The sequence below is a fragment of the Mustelus asterias genome, chromosome 24 (assembly GCF_964213995.1).
Source record: "Mustelus asterias chromosome 24, sMusAst1.hap1.1, whole genome shotgun sequence".
Taxonomy (NCBI): domain Eukaryota; kingdom Metazoa; phylum Chordata; class Chondrichthyes; order Carcharhiniformes; family Triakidae; genus Mustelus; species Mustelus asterias.
This window is the reverse complement of record NC_135824.1, coordinates 22,024,844-22,048,137: the sequence shown is the minus strand read 5'-3', so window position 1 is coordinate 22,048,137 and position 23,294 is coordinate 22,024,844. Positions and strand designations below refer to the sequence as shown.

Below are 23,294 nucleotides of genomic sequence, written 5' to 3'. Positions count from 1 at the left end.
AACTCTTCCAGTTGTGTGTTTCCTTCAGTGATTCCCGCTCCCTTGAACAAACTGGGCAAATACTCACGTGAAAGTTGATCAAATCTGAGATTCAAACTCAGATCTGCAATACTCGGAATGTCAAACTGCCCCGAAACATTCAGTCTTCCCCGACCTACAATGGCCAGTGTGCCAATCTGACTGAGAGGCAGTACTAGGATTTCTAACACTTCACCATAGCAGCACCCAATCACTGAGCTTCCAAATTATCATCATACATTGACTGTATATGTTATATTCCAATTCCATACGGGATCATTTAAGATCCTGAATTGATCCTAAACAAATATCTGAATATGTCCAGTGTTTCTTTAATTTCTTTTCCTTTCATCCGGCACGGTAGCACAGTGGTTAGCACTGTTGCCTCACAGCACCAGGGACCCGGGTTCAATTCCCGGCTTGGGTCACTGTCTGTGTGGAGTTTGCACGTTCTCCCCGTGTCTGCGTGGGTTTCCTCCGGGTGCTCCAGTTTCCTCCCACAGTCCAAAGATATGCGGGTTAGGTGGTTTGACTATGGGAAATTGCCCCTTAGTGTCAGGGGGATGAGCGTGGGATTGTGGGGAATAGGGCCTGGGTGGGATTGTGGTCGGTGTAGACTCGATGGGCTGAATAGCCTCCTTCTATATTGTAGGGTTCTATGGTTCTATCACTTTATACTGGAAATCATACAGAAATCATAGAATAGATTCCCTGCAGTGCAGAAGGAGGCCATTCAGCTCATCGAGCCAGCACCAACAACAATCTCACCCAGGCCTATGCCCACAATCCCAAGCATTCACCCTACTAGTCCCCCTGACACTAAGGGGCATTTTAGCATGGCCAATCAACCAAACCCGCACATCGTTGGAGTGTGGGAGGAAACCGACGCAGACACGGGGAGAACGTGCAGACTCCACCTCTTGTGATATTGTCCATTCAAACTATTTAACCAAGTGGCTTTGAAACTGTTGGTTATAAAAGGCATGTTTATAACATGGTTTCACTTCAGTTTTAAAAATAGTTCTGCGTGTACGTTCTGTGTCAGGTCTGCAATGGCTTACTTTTAGCCATTTGAAGAAAAGTAGCTTGGGTTTTCCTTTCCCACATTCCATTCCTCAGGAAGAGTGAGGAACCAGTCTTTATCTGTATCCTTTTTTGCTCCTGAATTGGGAATTGTACAATGCAAGAAATTGTGGGTGGCAATGCACACTCTAACTCTGCAATGTGTTAAAAAACTGACTGTTTCATAGTGTTGGAGGATAAATGACATTGTGGCAAATGTCCTGAATTAAGATTTATTTCAAACTATTTAACCAAGTGGCCTTAAAGCTGTTAATTAGAAAAGGCATGTTTATAACTTGGCTTCACTACAGTTTATAAAATATTTTTGCGTGCAAGCTCAGGTGTGCATTAGCAAACTGAGGTGTATTCAATTCATTATTTACTTATATTCAACTAAATGTCTGTACAAGGTTATGGGTTCGAGAGACTTGAGCACAAGTCTGAGTTTATATCTCAGTAAGAGTTTTAACAACACCAAGTTAAAGTCCAACAGGTTTATTTGGTAGCAAATACCATTAGCTTTTGGAGCGCTGCTCCTTCGTCAGATGGAGTGGAAATGTGCTCTCAAACAGGGCACAGAGAGACACATTTCCACTCCATCTGACGAAGGAGCAGCGCTCCGAAAGCTAATGGCATTTGCTACCAAATAAACCTGTTGGACTTTAACCTGGTGTTGTTAAAACTCTTACTGTGTTCACCCCAGTCCAACGCCGGCATCTCCACATCATTTATATCTCAGTGCAGTGCTGACAGGGAGTGCTGCACTGTTGGAGGTGCCACTTTGCTGATGAAACATTAAACTGAGGTCCCAATCTGCCCCCCACAGGATCCTTTCACACTATTCGAAGAAGAGAAAGGGGGTACTGTTAAATGTTTTGGCCGACACTTATCCTGGAACCAAAATCTAAAAAGTGGTGATCTCGTCATTTACTTTATCACCATTTGAGGCTTATTCCTGCGTGTAAATTGGTGTCATGTTGCAACAGTGACCTCAGTACAAGAAACGGACTTAAATTGGCAGTGAGACATTTACCACCATCGTGAAGTCACGAAATGTGTAATATAAACATACGCCTTTCTTTAATAAATGTACTCTGCTCATTGTACAGGTCTGGACCCAGCGGGACCACTGTTTGAAGGCATGTCATCAACAGAACGGTTATCTCCTGACGATGCGACCTTTGTTGATGCTGTTCACACATTTACGCAGGAGCACATAGGACTGAGTGTTGGAATCAACCAGCCTGTTGCCCATTATGATTTCTACCCGAACGGTGGCACCATTCAACCTGGCTGCCACCTCAAACACATGTACAACCACATTGCCCAGTATGGAATTCTAGGTATGATTGGACCTTGGATGAAATGTTTGTAAATATTCCCGCATTTTAAGAACAATAAGTTAACACTAAAAGCTACAGTGATAATGATGTGTTTACCGATGTGACTGATGATGGAGGCACAGGACAGGAAGTGTGGAATTCAGTCGTGGGAATATTGAGTATGTCATAAGAACATAAGAAATAGGAGCAGGAGTAGGTCATCTAGCCCCTCGAGACTGCCCCGCCATTCAATAAGATGAAGTGGATCAGTTCCACTTACCCGCCTGATCCCTATAACCCCTAATTCCCTTACCGATCAGGAATCCATCTATCCGTGATTTAAACATATTCAACGAGGTAGCCTCCACCACTTCAGTGGGCAGAGAATTCCAGAGATTCACGACCCTCTGAGAGAAACATAGAAACATAGAACAGTACACCACAGAACAGGCCCTTCGGCCGACGATGCTGTGCCAAGCTTTATCTGAAACCAAGATCAAGCTATCCCACTCCCTGTCATCCTGGTGTGCTCCATGTGCCTATCCAATAACCGCTTAAATGTTCCTAAAGTGTCTGACTCCACTATCACTGCAGGCAGTCCATTCCACACCACAACCACTCTCTGCGTAAAGAACCTACCTCTGATATCCTTCCTATATCTCCCACCATGAACCCTATAGTTATGCCCCCTTGTAATAGCTCCATCCACTCGAGGAAATAGTCTTTGAATGTTCACTCTATCTATCCCCTTCATCATTTTATAAACCTCTATTAAGTCTCCCCTCAGCCTCCTCCGCTCCAGAGAGAACAGCCCCAGCTCCCTCAACCTTTCCTCATAAGATCTACCCTCCAAACCAGGCAGCATCCTGGTAAATCTCCTCTGCACTCTTTCCAGCGCTTCCACATCCTTCTTATAGTGAGGTGACCAGAACTGCACACAATATTCCAAATGTGGTCTCACCAAAGTCCTGTACAGTTGCAGCATAACCCCACGGCTCTTAAACTCCAACCCCCTGTTAATAAAAGCTAACACACTATAGGCCTTCTTCACAGCTCTATCCACTTGAGTGGCAACCTTTAGAGATCTGTGGATATGGACCCCAAGATCTCTCTGTTCCTCCATAGTCTTCAGAACCTTACCTTTGACCCTGTAATCTACATTTAAATTAGTCCTACCAAAATGAATCACCTCACATTTATCAGGGTTAAACTCCATTTGCCATTTTTCAGCCCAGCTTTGCATCCTATCTATGTCTCTTTGCAGCCTCCAACAGCCCTTCACCTCATCCACTACTCCACCAATCTTGGTGTCATCAGCAAATTTGCTGATCCACCCTTCAGCCCCCTCCTCTAAGTCATTAATAAAAATCACAAAGAGCAGAGGACCAAGCACTGATCCCTGTGGCACTCCGCTAGCAACCTGCCTCCAGTCCGAAAATTTTCCATCCACCACCACCCTCTGTCTTCGATCAGATAGCCAATTACCTATCCAATCTGCCAACTTTCCCTCTATCCCACACCTCCTTATTTTCATCATAAGCCGACCATGGGGGACCTTATCAAACGCCTGACTAAAATCCATGTATATGACATCAACTGCCCTACCTTCATCAACACACTTAGTTACCTCCTCAAAAAATTCAATCAAATTTGTGAGGCATGACTTGCCCTTCCCGAATCCGTGCTGACTATCCCGGATTAATCCGCATCTTTCTAAATGGTCGTAAATCCCATCCCTAAGGACCTTTTCCATCAATTTACCAACCACCGAAGTAAGACTAACCAGTCTATAATTACCAGGGTCATTTCTATTCCCTTTCTTAAACAGAGAAACAACATTTGCCACTCTCCAGTCCTCTGGCACCATCCCCGTGGACAGTGAGGACCCAAAGATCAAAGCCAAAGGCTCTGCAATCTCATCCCTGGCCTCCCAAAGAATCCTAGGATATATTTCATCAGGCCCAGGGGACTTATCGACCTTCAGTTTATTCAAAACTGCCAGTACATCCTCCCTCCGAACAACTATTTCCCCCAGCCTATTAGCCTGTAACACCTTCTCTTCCTCAAAAAAATGGCCCCTCTCCTTGGTGAACACTGAAGAAAAGTATTCATTCATCACCTCGCCTATCTCTACTGACTCCATACACAAGTTCCCACTACTGTCCTTGACCGGCCCTAACCTCACCCTGGTCATTCTTTTATTCCTCACATAAGAGTAAAAAGCCTTGGGGCTTTCCTTGATCTGACCCGCCAAGGACTTCTCATGTCCCCTTCTAGCTCTCCTAAGCCCCTTGTTCAGCTCATTCCTTGCTAACTTGTAACCCTCAATCGAGCCATCTGAACCTTGTTTCCTCATCCCTACATAAGCTTCCCTCCTCCTTTTCACAAGACATTCCACCTCTTTCGTGAACCATGGTTCCCACACTCGGCCATTTCCTCCCTGCCTGACAGGGACATACTTATCAAGGACACCCAGTATTTGTTCCTTGAAAAAGTTACACTTTTCATTAGTGCCTTTCCCTGACAGTTTCTGTTCCCAACTTATGCCCCCTAATTCTTGCCTAATCGCATCATAATTACCTCTCCCCCAATTGTAAACCTTGCCCTGCCGTACGGCCCTATCCCTCTCCATTGCAATAACAAAAGACACCGAATTGTGGTCACTATCTCCAAAGTGCTCTCCCACAACCAAATCTAACACTTGGCCCAGTTCATTTCCCAGTACCAAATCCAATGTGGCCTCACCTCTTGTCGGCCTATCCACATATTGTGTCAGGAAACCCTCCTGCACACACTGCACAAAAAACTGCCCCATCCGAACTACTTGACCTACAAAGGTTCCAATCAATATTTGGAAAGTTAAAGTCCCTCATGACAACTACCCTGCGACCCCCACACATATCCATAATCTGCTTAGCAATTTCTTCCTCCACATCTCTATTACTATTTGGGGGCCTATAGTAAACTCCTAACAACAGGACCGCTCCTTTCCTATTTCTAACTTCAGCCCATATTACCTCAGTGTGCAGATCCCTCTCGAAGTGCCTTTCCGCAGCCGTTAGACTATCCTTGATTAACAATGCCACTCCTCCACCTCTTTTACCAGCTTCCCTACACTTACTGAAACATTTATACCCCGGAACGTCCAACAACCATTCCTGTCCTTGTTCTACCCACATCTCCGTAATGGCCACAACATCGTAGTCCCAAGTACCAATCCACGCCCCAAGTTCATCTACTTTGTTCCGGATGCTCCTTGCATTGAAGTAGACACACTTCAACCCACCTTCCTGTCTACCGGTACCCACCCTTGACCTTGATACCTTCCCCAATACCTCACCACCCTCAACACTGACTTCCGGACTACAGCTCCTTTTCCCACACCCCTGACAAATTAGTTTAAACCCCCCTGAAGAGCCGTGGCAAATTTCCCTCCCAGGATATTGGTGCCCCTCTGGTTCAGGTGCACCTCGTCCTGTTTGTACAGGTCCCACCTTCCCCAGAATGTGTTCCAATTATCCACGTATCTGAAACCCTCCCTCCTACACCATCCCTGCAACCACATGTTTAACTGCACTCTCTCCCTGTTCCTCAACTCGCTATCACGTGACACCGGTGATAGTGAGTTGAGGTGATAAGAGGTTCCTCCTCAACTCTGTCCTAGAGTAGAGTCATGGAGTAGAATCCATATATCGCTGTATGAAGACATTCCTTAGAACTGTAACTTGAAACAAGATAATGCAGGCATGGGGTGGTCCATCAGCTGATTTCACCCCCACCCAACCCCCCCCCAGTTCCACAACTATTTTTCACTTCAAAGCCACAGATTGCAACATTGTGGAGAAGAAAGCCTTTGTATGGGGCAGTGGGGAAGGGGTGGAAGTGAGGGGAAAAGGACTGTGATTGTCCCTCTTTCAGCATAGATTTCACATGCTGCAGACAGGGGAGAGCCCATGGTCTAAAGTAACCCCGCCCCCCGCCCCCCGCCCTCCACCTCCACCCCCACCGCCTGCAGTTAGATGCACCAAGAAAGTAGCAAATTGGGCACTAAAGATATAAGCAGCTGATTTATTAATATTTATCCCCATCACTCCATCATCTAAGGTTCAATTAACAGACAACGTCACTGGCAGAGCTGGACATCCACATACGCATGAGAGGTCTGTGCTTTTCTTCATTAGTGTAATCTCAGCGGTTCATTGCCAGCACGAACGTAACGCCATAGAGTATTTACTCAATCAATCTCCAAGCACACGCAGCGAATTAGCAAATTCAGCTCAGGATCCAGGTGTACTTGTGGGCACAACTTCAACCTAACCCCCCATCTATTCAAATAACATTCATTTCTGTGTAATCACAATACATATTTGGGTAACGGTGGAATCTATTTATTGCTCCGAAGAGTATCTGCAGATGGTCAGTAATTGCCATTATTTCTGCCTGACTTTAAGCTGTAGGCATTTTGCATCGTCAGTTACCCACCCCCAACCCCCACTCCCTCTCATCCAATTATTTTACATCATCGGGTTCTTTTGTTCAAACTTTAAGCTGACAAATTATTGTGGCAACTGTTGGTTTATTTCATGGTCTCACAGGTATTACAGAAACTGTGAAGTGTGCACATGAACGATCGGTGCACTTGTTCATCGATTCCTTACTGAATGAAGACAAACAGATTGTGGCTTATTGGTGCAATGACCTGAGCACGTTTAACAAAGGAACCTGCTTGAGCTGCAGAAAGAATCGATGCAACACTTTGGGTTATAACATTAAAAAGGTCCGCACTCAAAGGAGCAAGAAAATGTACTTCAAAACCCGCGCTAACATGCCATACAAAGGTAACGTGCCCAATTATTTCCATTGCTCGCTTTGCAAAAAAAAAAAAAATCAGGTTATTATTCAGATGAAATGGTGAAAATGAAGCTCTCCCTGGATTTGGACCTCAGTCGCTGATCTCAGCTGGTACAGCAGCAAGGTTGTAGATGAGGTTAGCCAGGCCAGGTTCCCATCTAACTGCATTTGGATGAGACAAAGCTTGTGAGGACTGAATAATGAGGGGCATAGATAAGTAGGTAGTCAACATCTTTTCCCAAAAGTAGGGGAGTCTAAAACTAGAGGGCACAAGTGAGCGGGGGGGAGATACAAAAGGGTCAAGAGGGCCAAGGATTTCACACAGAGGGTGGTGGGTTTCTGGAACAAGCTGCCAGAGGTGGTAATAGTAGAGGCGGATGCAATTTTGCCTTTTAAAAAGCATTTAGACAGTTACATGGATAGGATGAGTATAGAGGGATATGGGTCAAATGCGGGCAATTGGGACTCGCTTCATGGTTAAAACCAGGGCATCATGGACAAGTTGGGCCGAATGGCCTGTTTCCATGCTGTCAACCTCTATGAATCTATGACAAGATAGGAACTAGCCATAATGCTGTAAGGTCAAATAGCCTTTTAGCACTTCTCAATGGACACACAGGCAAGGTTTTAGATGTCCCCTCCACCCGCCCCCCGTGTTCATTTAAATGTACCCCAGCAATAGTCAATAGCTTCATAAAGTGGGCAGGAGGCAGCACCTTCCAAACCCACGACCACAAGGAGAACGCAAGCATCAGAATGCCAAAATTGTTACTGTAACTTTTATCCATTTGTATTTTAGTATTCGTGAACTCAGCAAGGCTCCTGAGGCAGCACCTTCCAAACCTACCACCACTGCCATCTAGAATAACAAGGGCAGCAGTTACCTTGGAAGACCACCACCCAGAGGTTCCCCTTCAAGTCACTAACCACCCTGACTTGGAAATATATCGCTGTTTTTTCACTGTCACTGATTCAAAATCCTGAAATTCCCCTCTCTAACAGCAGAGTGGGTGTACCTACACCTCAGGGGTTGCAGTGGTTCAGATCGCCACCACCTCCCAAAGGACAAATAGGGATGGGCAGTAAGTGCTGGCCTAGCCAGTGACGCCCCATCCCGTGGATTAATTTTAAAAGAAAATTGGAGGTGACACCAAGATTATTAAAGTGGCAGTTTTTTGAGTTGCACACATTTCATTATAAAATGAATTTCAACTTATTTTATTTCAATTTCCTCAGTTTATCATTACCAATTCAAGATTCGCTTCATCAACCACATGGAACACAATAAATTGGAACCTACTCTCAAGGTTTCCTTGATTGGAACAGAAGGTGATGCTGAAAATTTACCAATCAAATTGTGAGTACTGGGTTTTTTTTTTAAAAAGGAAGTTTTATCCAATTTGTTTCCAGTTTATTGAATTCTGCATCGTGTAGAAATGTGGAAGGGATTGATAGTCCTGGATCCTTTTTAAAAACATCACATCTCAGAACTTCATGCCTCATATTAATTCGGTCATCAGCACCGGACGTTTTCCAAAAGAGGTTTTCCCTGGACACCACCAAAGTTCCCTTTGTAAACATTTTATCCAGGTGGATAAATGTACACGAGGATAACCAATGCTGGCCTTTCCAGCACTGCCCACAGCATGTGAACAAATAAAATACATTGCAAATTCTCTCAGATTTAGTACATAGGCCAAGTTATAGGAGCCGAATTAGGCCATTCGGCCCATCGAGTCTGCTCCGCCATTCAATCACGGCTGATAAGTTTCTAAACCCCATACTCCCACCTTTTCTCTGTAGCCTTTGATCCCCATACCAATCAAGAACCTATCTATCTCTGCCTTAAATACGCTCAATGACCTGGCCTCCACAGCCTTCTGTGGCAATGAATTCCATAGATTCACCACCCTCTGGCTGACAAAATTCCTCCTCATCTTGGTTCTAAAGGGTCATCCCCTTGGATCCTAGTTGCTCCTACGAATGGAAATATCTTCCCCACATCCACTCTATCCAGGCCTTTCAGTATTCTGTAAGTTTCAATAAGATCCCCCCCCACCCCATCTTTCTAAACTCCATCGAGTACAGACCCAGAGTCCTCAAATGCTCCTCATACATCAAGCTCTTCATTCCAGGGATCATTCTCGTGAACCCTCTCCAGGGTCAGCACATCCTTCCTTAGATACAGGGCCCAAAAATGCTCACAATATTCAAACCGTGGTCTGATTACAGCCTTAGTCACAAAATATTTTTAGCAACCTGTCTTATTTTGGCAGACAGAGTGAAGGAAAATCCAAAGAGCTTCTATAGGTATGTTAGGAGCAAAAGGATAGTGAGGGATAAAATTGGTCCTCTTGAAGACCAGAGTAGTAGACTGTGTATGGAACCAAAAGAGATGGGGGAGATACTAAATGTTTTTTTTGCATCCGTATTTACTGAGGAAACGGACATGGAGTCTACGGAAATAGGGCAAGCAGGTAGGGAGGTCATGGAACCTTTACAGATTAAAGGGGAGGAGGTGCTTGTTGTCTTGAGGCAAATCAGAGTGGATAAATCCCCAGGACCGGACAGGGTATTCCCACGGACCTTGAGGGAAGCTAGTGTTGAACTTGCAGGGGCCCTGGCAGACATATTTAAAATGTCAGTATTCACGGGGGAGGTGCTGGATGATTGGAGGGTGGCTCATGCTGTTCCGTTGTTTAAAAAAGGTTCCAAAAGAAATCCGGGAAATTATAGGCCAGTAAGTTTGACGTCGGTGGTGGGCAAGTTATTGGAAGGTGTGATAAGGGATAGGATCTACAAATATTTGGATAGACAGGGACTTATTAGGGAGAGTCAACATGGCTTTGTGCGTGGCAGGTCATGTTTGACCAATCTATTAGAGTTTTTCGAGGAGGTTACCAGGAAAGTGGATGAAGGGAAGGCGGTGGATGTTGTCTACCTGGATTTCAGCAAGGCCTTTGACAAGGTCCCTCATGGGAGGTTAGTTAGGAAGGTTCAGTCGCTAGGTATACATGGGGAGGTAGTAAATTGGATTAGACACTGGCTCAGTGGAAGAAGCCAGAGAGTGGTTGTGGAGGATTGCTTCTCTGAGTGGAGACCTGTGACTAGTGATGTGCCGCAGGGATCAGTGTTGGGTCCATTGTTGTTTGTCATCTATATCAATGATCTGGATGATAATGTGGTAAATTGGATCAGCAAGTTTGCTGATGATACAAAGATTGGAGGTGTAGTGGATAGTGAGGAAGGTTTTCAAAGCTTGCAGAGGGATTTGGACCAACTAGAAAAATGGGCTGAAAAATGGCAAATGGAATTTAACGCAGACAAGTGTGAGATATTGCACTTTGGAAGGACAAACCAAAGTAGAACGTACAGGGTAAATGGTAGGACTCTGAAGAGTGCAGTTGAACAGAGGGATCTGGGAATACAGGTAGAGAATTCCCTAAAAGTGACGTCACAGGTGGATAGGGTCGTAAAGAGTGCCTTTGGTACATTGGCCTTTATAAATCGGAGTATCGAGTATAAACGTTGGAGTGTTATGGTAAGGTTATATAAGGCATTGGTGAGGCCAAATTGGAGTATTGTGTACAGTTTTGGTCACCTAGTTACAGGAAGGATGTAAATAAGGTTGAAAGAGTCCAGAGAAGGTTCACAAGGATGTTGCCGGGACTTGAGAAGCTGAGTTACAGAGAGAGATTGAATAGGTTGGGACTTTATTCCCTGGTGCGTAGAAGATTGAGGGGAAATTTGATAGAGGTGTATAAGATTTTGATGGGTATAGATAGAGTGAATGCAAGCAGGCTTTTTCCGCTGAGGCTAGGGGAGAAAAAGACCAGAGGGCATGGGTTAAGGGTGAAAGGAGAAAAGTTTAAAGGGAATATTAGGGGGGGCTTCTTCACGCAGAGAGTGGTGGGAGTGTGGAATGAGCTGCCGGATAAAGTGGTAAATGCGGGGTCACTTTTAACATTTAAGAAAAACTTGGACGGGTTCATGGATGAGAGGGGTGTGGAGGGATATGGTCCAAGTGCAGGTCAGTGGGACTAGGCAAAAAATGGTTCAGCACAGACAAGAAGGGCCAAAAGGCCTGTTTCTGAGCTGTAATTTTCTATGGTTCTATATCTGGAGAGACTTTTAACTCCTGCTGAAAACGGCAAAATGACAGCCTTTTCGCAAACAGACTTTGTTCCCTTTGACGGATTTTCCAGGTGTAATTTTGGGGATTGAAACACCTTGGTCCAAAGGAATGAGTCATTTTTTTGTTTGGAAAAGGAAATGTTGAACTTCCCGATTGTGTCTTAACTTTCCTTATTCACACAAGCTGAAACGCAGAGTCTGCTCACTAGATCAAAAGCAATCCTTTACATCAAGCATAGACAGATGACACTAATATGTCTGAGTAGAGATGTGATGCATCAAACATTTGGGGAAAATAAGAAGAAATGCAAATATGCTGTGAAAAACTGAGATAATTTTCATTGAAAAGGTCTTCCTCAACAAGTGAATTCTTTTTAGCTTTGAGGAACAACATCCTGGGTTTTTGAGAAGATTAATTCAATCTTTCAATTTGTTTTTAGTGGTACCTTGAGTGCTGCTTTAAGTAGATAATGACTGACTGATTATCCTATATCGGGTGTCACAAGAAGCTATGCTTTGTCAGCGTCCTGTTTAAACCTATTTGGTAAGAGTTTTAACAACACCAGGTTAAAGTCCAACAGGTTTATTTGGTAGCAAATGCCATTCGCTTCGGAGCGCTGCTCCTTCGTCAGGTGGAGTGGATATCTGCTCTCAGACAGGGCATACAGAGACACAAAATCAAGTTACAGAATACTGATTAGAATGCAAATCTCTGCAGCCAACCAGGTCTTAAAGATACAGACAATGTGAGTGGAGGGAGCATTAAGCACAGGTTAAAGAGATGTGTATTGTCTCCAGACAGGACAGCCAGTGAGATTCTGCAAGTCCAGGAGGCAAGCTATGGGGGTTACTGATAGTGTGACATAAACCCAAGATCCCGGTTTAGGCCGTCCTCATGTGTGCGGAACTTGGCTATCAGTTTCTGCTCAGCGACTCTGCGCTGTCGTGTGTCGTGAAGGCCGCCTTGGAGAACGCTTACCCGAAGATCAGTGGTCACGGGTATTCTAATCAGTATTCTGTAACTTGATTTTGTGTCTCTGTATGCCCTGTTTGAGAGCAGATATCCACTCCATCTGACGAAGGAGCAGCGCTCCGCAAGCTAATGGCATTTGCTACCAAATAAGCCTGTTGGACTTTAACCTGGTGTTGTTAAAACTCTTACTGTGTTTACCCCAGTCCAACGCCGGCATCTCCACATCATTAAACCTATTTGGTACAGGGACCAAATTTTGACCACTACATTTTCTGTGTCAAATTGTGGCTCATACTTTGTATAAGGTTCGAAGAAGGATCATGAATGATTTATCGAGCACTGATATTAAATGCAAAACTTGACAATTACTATGAAAAGATACAAATATTCATCTACATGGGTCTGTACTCGATGGAGTTCTCTTTGAAATTTACAGAATAGCGAAATGCCTGGTTAGAGTGAACATGGGGAAGATGTTTCCATTAGGAGAGACTGGGATCCAAGGGCACAGCCTCAGAATAAAGGGACGACCCTTTAGAACTGAGATGAGGAGGAATTTCGCCAACCAGAGAGTGGTGAATCTATGGAATTCATTGCCACAGAATGCTGTGGAGGCCAGGTCACTGAATACAATTCCTTATCAGGAACAACACTGTAGCTGTATTAATCACTCAATACATATATTTTGCAATATTCAAAATGGATAAGCCATCAACCTGTTGATCTAACAATCATTAACATCAAGGAAACAACTTGACTTTTGGTCAAAGTATTCACTTCTACACAGATCAGTGAATATTATATTTTTGATCCCAACAAAGCCTCCTTCTAGGGCCCTATTCACCAATCCACAGAAGGTTGCATTATGTTGATTAAAAATGAGTCACAAGTTATGATAGTATTTTGCATATTCGAATGTTAACGCTCTGTTCAAGTGGACTGATTTGGCAGTAAAAATCTTCACACTGTGTCCACTTTAACGTAAAATGCACATGAACAGCATAATGTTGTTAATGTTGTCGTGCACATGGGTTCCTTCGCTGTCTCGATAGAGCACTTGCTGGGAGATTAGCAGTCCATTCCTGGTGGTAACGGCAGTTCGAGATAATGAATTAAACAAACTATTGCAGAACATTAATCAAATTTTACTTTTGCTTTTACTGCACTTTTCCACCATTCGGCTAAATGATATCACTGAGGTGAGGTTGGGTTTATTCAAATACACAATGATTTTAGTGCCATCAGAAAAGCTTTGTGTAAATGGGCGGCACGGTAGCACAGTGGTTAGCACTGCTGCTTCACAGCTCCAGGGACCTGGGTTCGATTCCCGGCTTGGGTCACTGTCTGTGTGGAGTTTGCACATTCTCCTCGTGTCTGCGTGGGTTTCCTCCGGGTGCTCCGGTTTCCTCCCACAGTCCAAAGATGTGCGGGTTAGGTTGATTGGCCATGCTAAAATTGCCCCTTAGTGTCTTGAGATGTGTAGGTTAGAGGGAAATATGTAGGGATATGGGGGTAGGGCCTGGGTGGGATTGTGGTCGGTGCAGACTCGATGGGCCGAATGGCCTCCTTCTGCACTGTAGAGTTTCTATTCTATCTATGATAAACTAACACTGAAGATGAACTTTCCCATTTCATTATCAATGGTGAGGAACTAAACCATTCTCTGTACTTGTCCAACCAGCATCCGGCAAACCACCAGGATTCACCATTTCTCACCTGTATCTCACAGAGTAACATAGATTATTACAGGGTCACTAGAGAGACGGTCTTGCTATTGTAGTAATGATGCATTCATTCAACACAAATAGCAGCAAAGAGTTGGATACAAGGGCAAAGTCGCACCATTGTATTTATTTACTATTAGGCAATTTTGCATTTTCCCCATGTACAGCTCAACTCTCCTCAGTCAATTTTCTCCATTCTTTCTCCACAGATGCTGTCAGACCTGCTGAGATTTTCCAGCATTTTCCGTTTGAGTCAATTTTCTTAGTCTTTTTTCTCTCTTCAACCAATCTTTATCTTACTTTCTGTACCTCAGTCGAATCTTGCATCTCCTCAAAATCTGCACTGTTAATGAGTCTTTAATCTGATTGGTTGAGATACGTAATTGATTACAAAAACAGAAAATGCTGGAAAATCTCAGCAGGTCAGACAGCATCTGTAGGGAGAGAGAGAGAATAGAGCCAACATTTCGAATCTGGATGACCTTTTGACAGAACTGAGATTTGATAACAATTGATTAACCTGGCGGCCATTTCAATCTCCCAAGAGAAGCAACTTGCTGTGCAAAATTTATTTCGAGTTTTTGGTGTTAGTTATACGTATTTACAGACACAATTAGATTGGACTCCCAATTCGGCTGTGATTTTTATTTTAACAGGTAGCACGTAAAGGTAAGTAAATGAATGGAATAATATTGCAAAGCACAACCATATCCTCAACAATAGCTCAAAAGATTCATTTGTACATATTTTGGAAAATGTTTATTTGAGAAGTGTTACCTGGGAATTTTCTTAACATCTGGGTAAATGGAGTTGAGATACAGGTCAGCTTTGGTCCAACTGAATGGCAGAACAAGCTCGAGGGGCTGAATGTCTGTAATTCTCAGTCCAATCACGTAAGCGTCTGCATTGATGCTGTCAGTTTTTTTTAGGGATGCACATTTCACACTTCCATATGAAAACCACACAGGGGTCCGTCCCACTCCTGCTTTAGTGAGAACCCTGGAGATTTTACCATATGCTGTTATTATTCCAGCAAGTGAAGAATTCTTCTGTTTGAGTAATTAATTAAGATGGTCATGAGTGATAGTCCCTGTGTAGGAGTCCTCTGGATCTCCAGCTGAATTGGGCCCCAATCAGATTAATCACCAATGAGCTTAGCTATCTCTCCAGTGTAATAATGATGCAATAGTGCCTTGGGGAGTCTATACTTTCCTGCGTGAGGTAATTGATTTTTTTTTTCCAAATTGCAAGCAACATATCTTCACCCAGCATTTTGGACATTTCTTCACAAAACTCAAATCAAAGCAGTATGACAAGAACTAGATTTCATAAAATCCACAATAATGGCCAAACTCTCACAAGGGCATTAAGAAACACATTCTACATAAATGCTTTCCAATCATTTCGCCACTATTAATGTCAAACTCATGGAGCTATAGTTTCCAGGGATCTGATTTTGCACCTCTTTTAAATAAAGGGCCCACTTGAATAACCCAATGTCAACCAACCAGGACCTCAGCGAGTTACTGAATGGGTGAGCCAGTGATGCCCAGATAACCTCCAACATTTCCTTCAGCATTCTGAGACAAATAGTACTCGGTCCTGCAGCATTATCAACCTCATGTGAATTGATCTTGGCTAAAAACATTGCTGCAATTACTTCTAATGAAGCAATTTTAGCTAAACACCTATCCTGTAAAACGTGGAATCATGGCATAGTCATCGGCCAAATCCTCAACTTAATATATAACCTGCCCAATCTCTCAAAAGACCTAGGCAGCCCTTGACTGTCTCCGACTTTGAACATAATTTTAAATAAAGTATTAGTGTCAATACCAAAATTGTCTCTATAACTTTTATCCAATTGGGGCGGCACAGTGGTTAGCACTGTTGCCTCACAGTGCCAGGGTCCCGGGTTCAATTCTGGCCTCGGGTCACTGTCTGTGTGGAGTCTGCACGTTCTTCCCATGTCTGTGTGGGTTTCATCCAGGTACTCCGGTTTCCTCCCACACACCAAAGATATGGGGGTTAGGTGGATTGGCTATGCTAAATTAACCCTAGTGTCAGGGGGATTAGCAGGGTAAATATGAGGGGTTACGGGAATAGGGCCTGGGTGGGATTGTGGTCGATGGCTAAATGGCCTCCTTCTGCACTGTAGGGATTCTATGGTTCTAATTCTATTTTGTATTCGTGAACTCACCAAGTTTCCTTAAGTGGCATCTTCCAAGTCTACGACCACTGCCATCTCGAAGGATAATACCTGGGAACACCACCACCACCACCCGGACGTTTCCCTCCGAGTCACTCACCATCCTGACTAGGAAATACAGCGCCGTTCCTTCACTGTCGGAGGGTCAAAATCCTGGAATTCCCTCCCTAATAACACTGTGGGTGTACCTACACAGAGACTGCAGCAGTTCAAGAAGGCAGCTCACCACCAAGGGAAACGAGGGATGGGTAATAAATGCTGGCATAACCAGCGATGCCCATTGCCTGTCAATTAATTTTTTTTAAATGGGCTTTAGTTAAGTTAGAGAAAGTGCATACTGGAAACACAATAGCTTCCATTCTCTCACAATCTAAGATAAAGGCTGTAGATAATTGCTGACCTGTTTTTCTTTTCTCACTTCTTGCTGCCCAATAGAATTCGATTCTTTAATGGTTTCCCCAATATTTGCACCCTCTGGTGTTCAAAGTAAAAATGACTGCAATTACCACATCAGCATCTATGGTCACAGGCGAACAGTAGAATAAGTGTTGCGCCTTTCACACAAACTTAAATAAACTAAAATGGAGATTTCTTTTTGAAGAATAAAACTAAAATGCAACAAATCAAATCACATCTCAATTTTCCTTATCTGTAAAAACAGAACAAAAACATAAATGTGTCATTCTTCTGTCTACCTCACAATGCCCCAAATCACTTCACAAAGCAAGGATGTAGTTCAAGTGTAGAGAAAAGAGGTGGCAAACATGGACATAGTAAGTTTCTATAGACAATGAGACAGAAATGACTAGATCGTTCATTTGTTTGGGATGTTGGTTGTGATGTAAATGCTGGCCAGTCACCAGGAGACACGTCCCTGTACATCTTTGAATATATTATGTTTTATATCTACCTGAAAGGGCCTCTGTTTGATGCTAAAAGACTGCATCTCTGTTTGCACTCGAGATTTACCCATGCTTAATCATGAGACTTCTACTCATGACCTTCTGACTCAGTGATGAGGGTGCTACCACTGAGTCAAGGCAGAATTTATTAGTTTATTTATTATTGTCACAAGTAGGCTTACATTAACTGCAATGAAGTTACTGTGAAAATCCCCTAGTCGCCACACCCCGGCACCTGTTCGGGTACACTGAGAATTTAGCATGGCCAATGCACCTAACCAGCATGCCTCTAGGAGACTTTAGTAAGCAAGCGACTTTTAAATTAAGTGCCCTCAGGAACTTAACAGGCCAGTGGCGGACCTTTCCAGAATCAAGGACTCCGGGAGCGGAGGTTTCGCCTGCTGTGAACTGTTAATCAAAGACCAGTAGCCCTATTGAATGCAGTGTCATTGGGAAGGTGGTGGCTGCTGCTGGTATGACATGACCCAACGGCCAAGATTGTCATGGACTCAGGCCACAGGGAGTGATGGTAGGAGGGGGGATGTGAGTGCTCACAGTAAAGTGGACTAGCAAGGGCAGGGCAGGAGTCTCAACAACTCCCCATCTCTCATATTCCGGATGCTGGATCCTTTGATCTGGCACTGATCGCCTTTGAACAAGGAACTCCTGAGCCCATAAGCATCACCACATGGGTTCGCTTGTTGTGCATACCCTCTGCCCACTGTTGGGTTAATACCATCAAGGGCAGGACCCTTAAGTGGGCATTAATTGGACTGTACACTAGGAAGAGCTGGTTTTACACTCTCTGACATATGGTAGATTTGAAATGAATTGAGCCAAAAATCAATCTAAACAAATCAATCTGCCAAGGTGCATTTCTGCCCGACAATTTATAGTTTGTTTTGTATGGTTCATTGAGTTGAGAATTCTACCGAGGGAATATTTCAATATAGATATTTTACTTCAGGTAGAACAGATCCAGAATCTAAAAGCCAGGAATTGAATGAATAACAGTAAAGATCAAGATGCTTATAGATCTATAACAACAGTTCAATGCCAAATGAAGGCTAATTTCTGTCTACTACTACTTGAAATTATTGCTTCTTTTGAATGAAAGGTTGATGTGAAGCCACTGCCTGAAGGGATGTGAAAGAGCTTCTGGTTCTATCTGATGAAGAGCAGGGGGGTCTTCTCCTTGTGTTCCAGTCAATTAGGACTTTGTTGGATGTTGGCAATTTGCATTGTGTACATTTCAAAGGTTCTCCCCTGGCTGGGAAGCACTTTGTGATATCCTGAGCATGTGCAATGTTCTGAATACACATGCAGTTTTATTACAAATCAGAGGTAGCAGTAATTTACTGTTAAAATCTCCAAGTTGTCCAACATCAGAATATGGGAAAGCAACTGATGAGGAAACCTGGTTTGTGGCACTTAGATGCAGCAAGGTGGCTGATATACTCAGGCAGTCAGACTTGGACTAACACACGTTGGCAGGTATTAACCAGAGGCCAGTGTGTGTGAATATATACTCACATATCACCAGGGGCTGGTGACTAGTATGATTGGGTTAGAGAGAAGCAAGTAGATTTTGCTTAAGGTCTGTGCCTCTAATTGGAAGCACTATGCAGTAAGGCATCCTGTATGTTCATGATGGAAAGCCATTAACGTCATGGTAGGTTGTGCTACTTGATCAGGAGTTCCTGATACTTAGTAAGGCATTAAATCGACAGATACTAATTTTCTAATGATTCCTTTAGTGACAAGAGACAGGCTGGGGTTCTCCCAGCCTGCTGCGCTGCTCGAGTCTGGCTGATTGCAAGTTAAGTCTCCCAGGCCCTTTTTTTCTGATGTAATTGGCGCGGGCCTGATTGCCATTTGGAAATTGACATTTCTCTAAGGTTAGCGAGCCCAGGACAGTAGTCTCCGGGCCTGCTTAGTGTCTCTACCCCCCCCCCCCCGCCTCAGGAGAAGTTCCCACCAGTGGGGTTTACAACTGCTCCCCAAACGGGGAACAGGCATGCTTACCCCGCTGAGGGCCCCCCGGGAGGTCGGGGGGTGCCCCTTGGGCAGTGTCAGCCTGGTACCCTGGCACTGCTCACAGGGTGCCAGAGTGCCCACAGGGCACCGGGCAGTGCCCACAGGGCAGGACCTACTGGGGGTGCAGATCGATTGTGGCGGGGGGAATCTGCTGTGCACTCTGCAATGGGATTGGTGGAGATTGGGGGGGAGGGGGGGGGAGGTGGGTGTGGGAGAAGACTGAGGCGGGGGTGGGTGGGTTGGGGAGACTGGCAATCAGGGGACAAGTGCACATGCACTGATCCTAACCCTGTACCGGAGTCCTCAGAACTTATGTAATTGGAATATGTTTGTGCAGAAGTGCACGCTTCACATCGGGCAAAATGAACCCTTCTAAGTTTGGCCTAGAGTCTTCTAAAATAGAGAGAATTTCTACTCACCTTATCAGCTAACTAAAAACTGTCCATCCACTGACAAAATACAGACAAATTGAGCTGAGTGTCAGGTCAGAGTTAGGAAGAATGTGACAGGTTTGTAATACATGCCACCTGTTATCTTTTGCATGACAGAAAATGATACAACCAAAAGTCTTGCACAGGCTTCACACAATCCCTTCCATGTCTGGGAACACATCTCTCCTAAGACAGATGGACAGGTTGCGGTGAATACAATTCCCTCTATCACCTCTCCCTTGCCTTTTCTCAGCATTCATACAAGAGCTGGAAGGGAACAAAACTAATTAATCAACAGGCCAAAGAAAAGATCCCAAAATAAACCGGTTGTGGATCTACTGACAGTCAAAACAAGACGTGGATGCCTTTTACAGAAGCATGCCCTTTGCTCATATCACAGCAACTTCCCCAGTAAAGGCTTTGCCTTTTCCTCAAACAACATAGAAACATAGAAGATAGGAGCAGGAGGAGGCCATTTGGCCCTTCGAACCTACTCTGCCGTTCATTACGATCATGGCTGATCACCCAACTCAATAGCCTAATCCTGCTTTCTCCCCATAACCAAGATATTTGGAGCTCCTCAGTGGAATCCTGCTTGCCCCTTTTTCAAAGTCATTAAAAGAAAAACAGATGGAAAGAACTGTGCACGGTACTTATTCTCAGCTACTGTTTAAGAATCCCCATCAGAGTAGGGAATACCGGCACTATCTTTTGTTTGATACTATCCTAATCATCAACAAACAGCTTTTCTGAAATGACGCTGGATTGCGATTTTATAGTGTGGGAATCTTGATTTTATTTCAGAGTTGAAAGCATTACGACCAACAAAACATATTCCTTTCTGATACACACCGACATTAACATTGGAGATTTGATGATGTTGAAGTTCAAATGGGAAAACCCTGTCGCTTGGACAAACATTTGGAAGACTGTTCAAACGTACTTTCAATGGGGACAAAATCTAAATCCAGAGCTTATCGTGAGAAAAATACGAGTCAAAGCTGGAGAAACACAACACAAGTAAGTAATGGAAAAACGATTGCAGCTGCGTAATGCCATCAAATCAAATCTATTCTCTCAAATCCTCAAAGTGCAAAAATTCTAGTTATATTTTTCTGCCAAAGGATACCTCAAAGAAAATGGGGCAGCACAGTGGCTAGCACTGCTGTCTCACAGCGCCAGGGACCCAGGTTCAATTCCAGCCTCGGGTCACTGTCTGTATGGAGTCTGCGTGGGTTTCCTCCAGGTGCTCCGGTTTCCTCCCACAGTCCGAAAGACGTGCAGGTTAGATTGATTGGTCATGCTAAATTCTCCCCTTAGTGTCAGGAGGATTAGCAGGGTTAAATGTGGGTTACAGGAATAGGGGTTGGGTGGGATTGCGGTCGATACAGACTTGATGGGCCAAATGGCCTCCTTCTGTACTGGAGGGATTTTATGATTCTATGAAGAAAAATGTATTTCTAGAGCCGATAGTAAAATTTTGGTCTCTATTCAAAGTGGTGTCAGATCGTTTACAGAGGAGTTATTCCCCAAGTTTACATTAACCAAAAAAAGCCATGCCATTCAAATTTGTGCTCATTGAGATTCTAAACATTTGTTGTCAACTCGATTCTTTATTGATGTTGACCCACTATTTGTGCAAGTCTGTCAAATTAAAAAAAGTTCAAGGAGACTGTGATCGAATCACTTGGCTATAATAGTCTTAAAATCAACACAAATCAGGACAATTATGATTTTAACTTAGAATAAAATCCCTACAGTGCAGAGGCAGGCCATTCGGCCCATCGAGTCTGCACGATTCTCTGAAAGAGCATCCTACCCAGACCCCAACCCTGTAACTCCACGTATTTACCCCACTTATCCCCTAACCCACCCATCCTGGGACACTAAGGGCAATTTAACATGGCCAATCCACCTAACCTACACATCTTTGGACTATTGAAGGGAAACCGGGGTACGCGGAGGAATCCCACGCAGGTACAGGGAGGATGTGCAAACTCCACACTGACAGTCACACAAGGCTAGAATTGAACCCAGGTGCCTGACACTGTGAGGTAGCAATGCTAACCACTGTGCCGCCCTTGCATTGGTGTCTCAATGCAATCTTTGTTTCAATGAGTCAGAGGTTTACAGCTTGGAAACGGGCCTTTCGGTCCAACTTGTCTATGCCGTCCTTTTTTTAAAACCACTTGGCTATTCCCAATCGCCTGCGTTTGGCCCATATCCCTCTATACCCATCTTACCCATGTAACTGTCTAAATGCTTTTTAAAAGACAAAATTGTACCCGCTTCTACTACTACCTCTGGCAGCTCATTCCAGACACTCACCACCCTCTGAGTGAAATAATTGCCTGTCTGGACCCTTTTGTATCCCTCCTCTCACCTTAAACCTATGCCCTCTAGTTTTAGACTCCCCTACCTTTAGGAAAAGATGTTGACTATCTATCTTATTTATGCTCCTCATTATTTTATAGACATCTATAAGATCACCCCTAAGCCTCCTACAGTCCAGGGAAAAAAGTCCCAATCTATCCAGCCTCTCCTAACTCAAAGCATCAAGTCCCGGTAGCATCTTAGTAAATCTTTTCTGCACTCTTTCTAGTTTAATAATATCCTTATCCAATGCTTCACATTTTAATTACAGTGCAGCATTGTGACACTCCACAAGTCAAAGCACAGTGAAAGTGAATCTGCTTGCTATTTACTGAAAGCTTGGGGGTTAATGGCTTTTTAAAATCTTATTTACAGGTGTGGGATTTGGAATTAATAAAATGTAGAAGAGGTTTTACCAGAACTGTTTACCTCATATTTTAACTACACAAATTTTCTATAAGCCATAATAAGTTGCATTTTATAAATTTACCAAGCTGATCATTTGCCATGCTGCCTTGAAGATGTATCTGAATACGAATTTTATTTTTTTAAGTTCACTATGGGCTGTGATTGTCTTGATTCAATAGCAGCAACAGTGAGGTTTTTTAGTACCGATGAGAGTCATGATTAAATGGCTTTCAGCCAGCCGATTACAATGATTAAATAGTTCACAAACTGTCCAACATCAGATTACAATCACAAGTGACAACATTGACTGTATTATTGCCAAATGATTAAGATTGACTGGAATTAACCAGGTTTTAAAAAAATATTCTTTCCAGAGTCACCTTCTGTCCCTCAAATATAGATATGCACCTTCAACCAGCCCAAGAGAAAAAATTCGTAAGATGTGTGAGTAACAGAAGTAGAAAGCATCACAGAAGATTCAACCAGAAAACATCAGTTTAAGAGCAACTGAAACCAAGATCACCAGTTCACAGAATTCATTCAAAAATCATAAACCTGTTCTAACAGACAACCTAAAACATGATTGAAGGGACGTGTAAATATATTAACTACAACCACAATAAAAAATATCCCAGATCTATACAGATGAATGAAAAATACTTTTTTAACAACAGTAAATAATGATTGTAGAAACTGCTTGGTAAGAAATTTCTGTTAATATATTAAGAGTATGGGATAACAGAATTCTCACTGTCAGAAGGCGTTTATGATACATAAATATACTTCATTCTAAAATTAACTTGAGATCTGCTTTCCAGAAAGTTTCTCTTTAGAAATATTGGCCTGACTT

At 43.5% G+C, this 23,294-nt stretch overlaps 1 protein-coding gene across 1 annotated transcript in view; it reads left to right on the top strand.

Annotated features, from left to right (window-relative positions):
• The window catches only part of lipca (lipase, hepatic a), a 34,686-nt gene extending 11,600 nt beyond the window's left edge, over positions 1–23,086 (top strand). Inside the window, exons 4-8 of the mRNA XM_078241425.1 lie at positions 2,190–2,423; positions 6,998–7,240; positions 8,490–8,610; positions 20,468–20,683; positions 22,819–23,086. Of these exons, the coding sequence (XP_078097551.1) occupies positions 2,190–2,423; positions 6,998–7,240; positions 8,490–8,610; positions 20,468–20,683; positions 22,819–22,945 (941 nt within the window). The 3' untranslated portion in view covers positions 22,946–23,086. The remainder of the gene's footprint in view (positions 1–2,189; positions 2,424–6,997; positions 7,241–8,489; positions 8,611–20,467; positions 20,684–22,818) is intronic.
• The last annotated feature ends 208 nt before the right edge of the window (positions 23,087–23,294 follow it).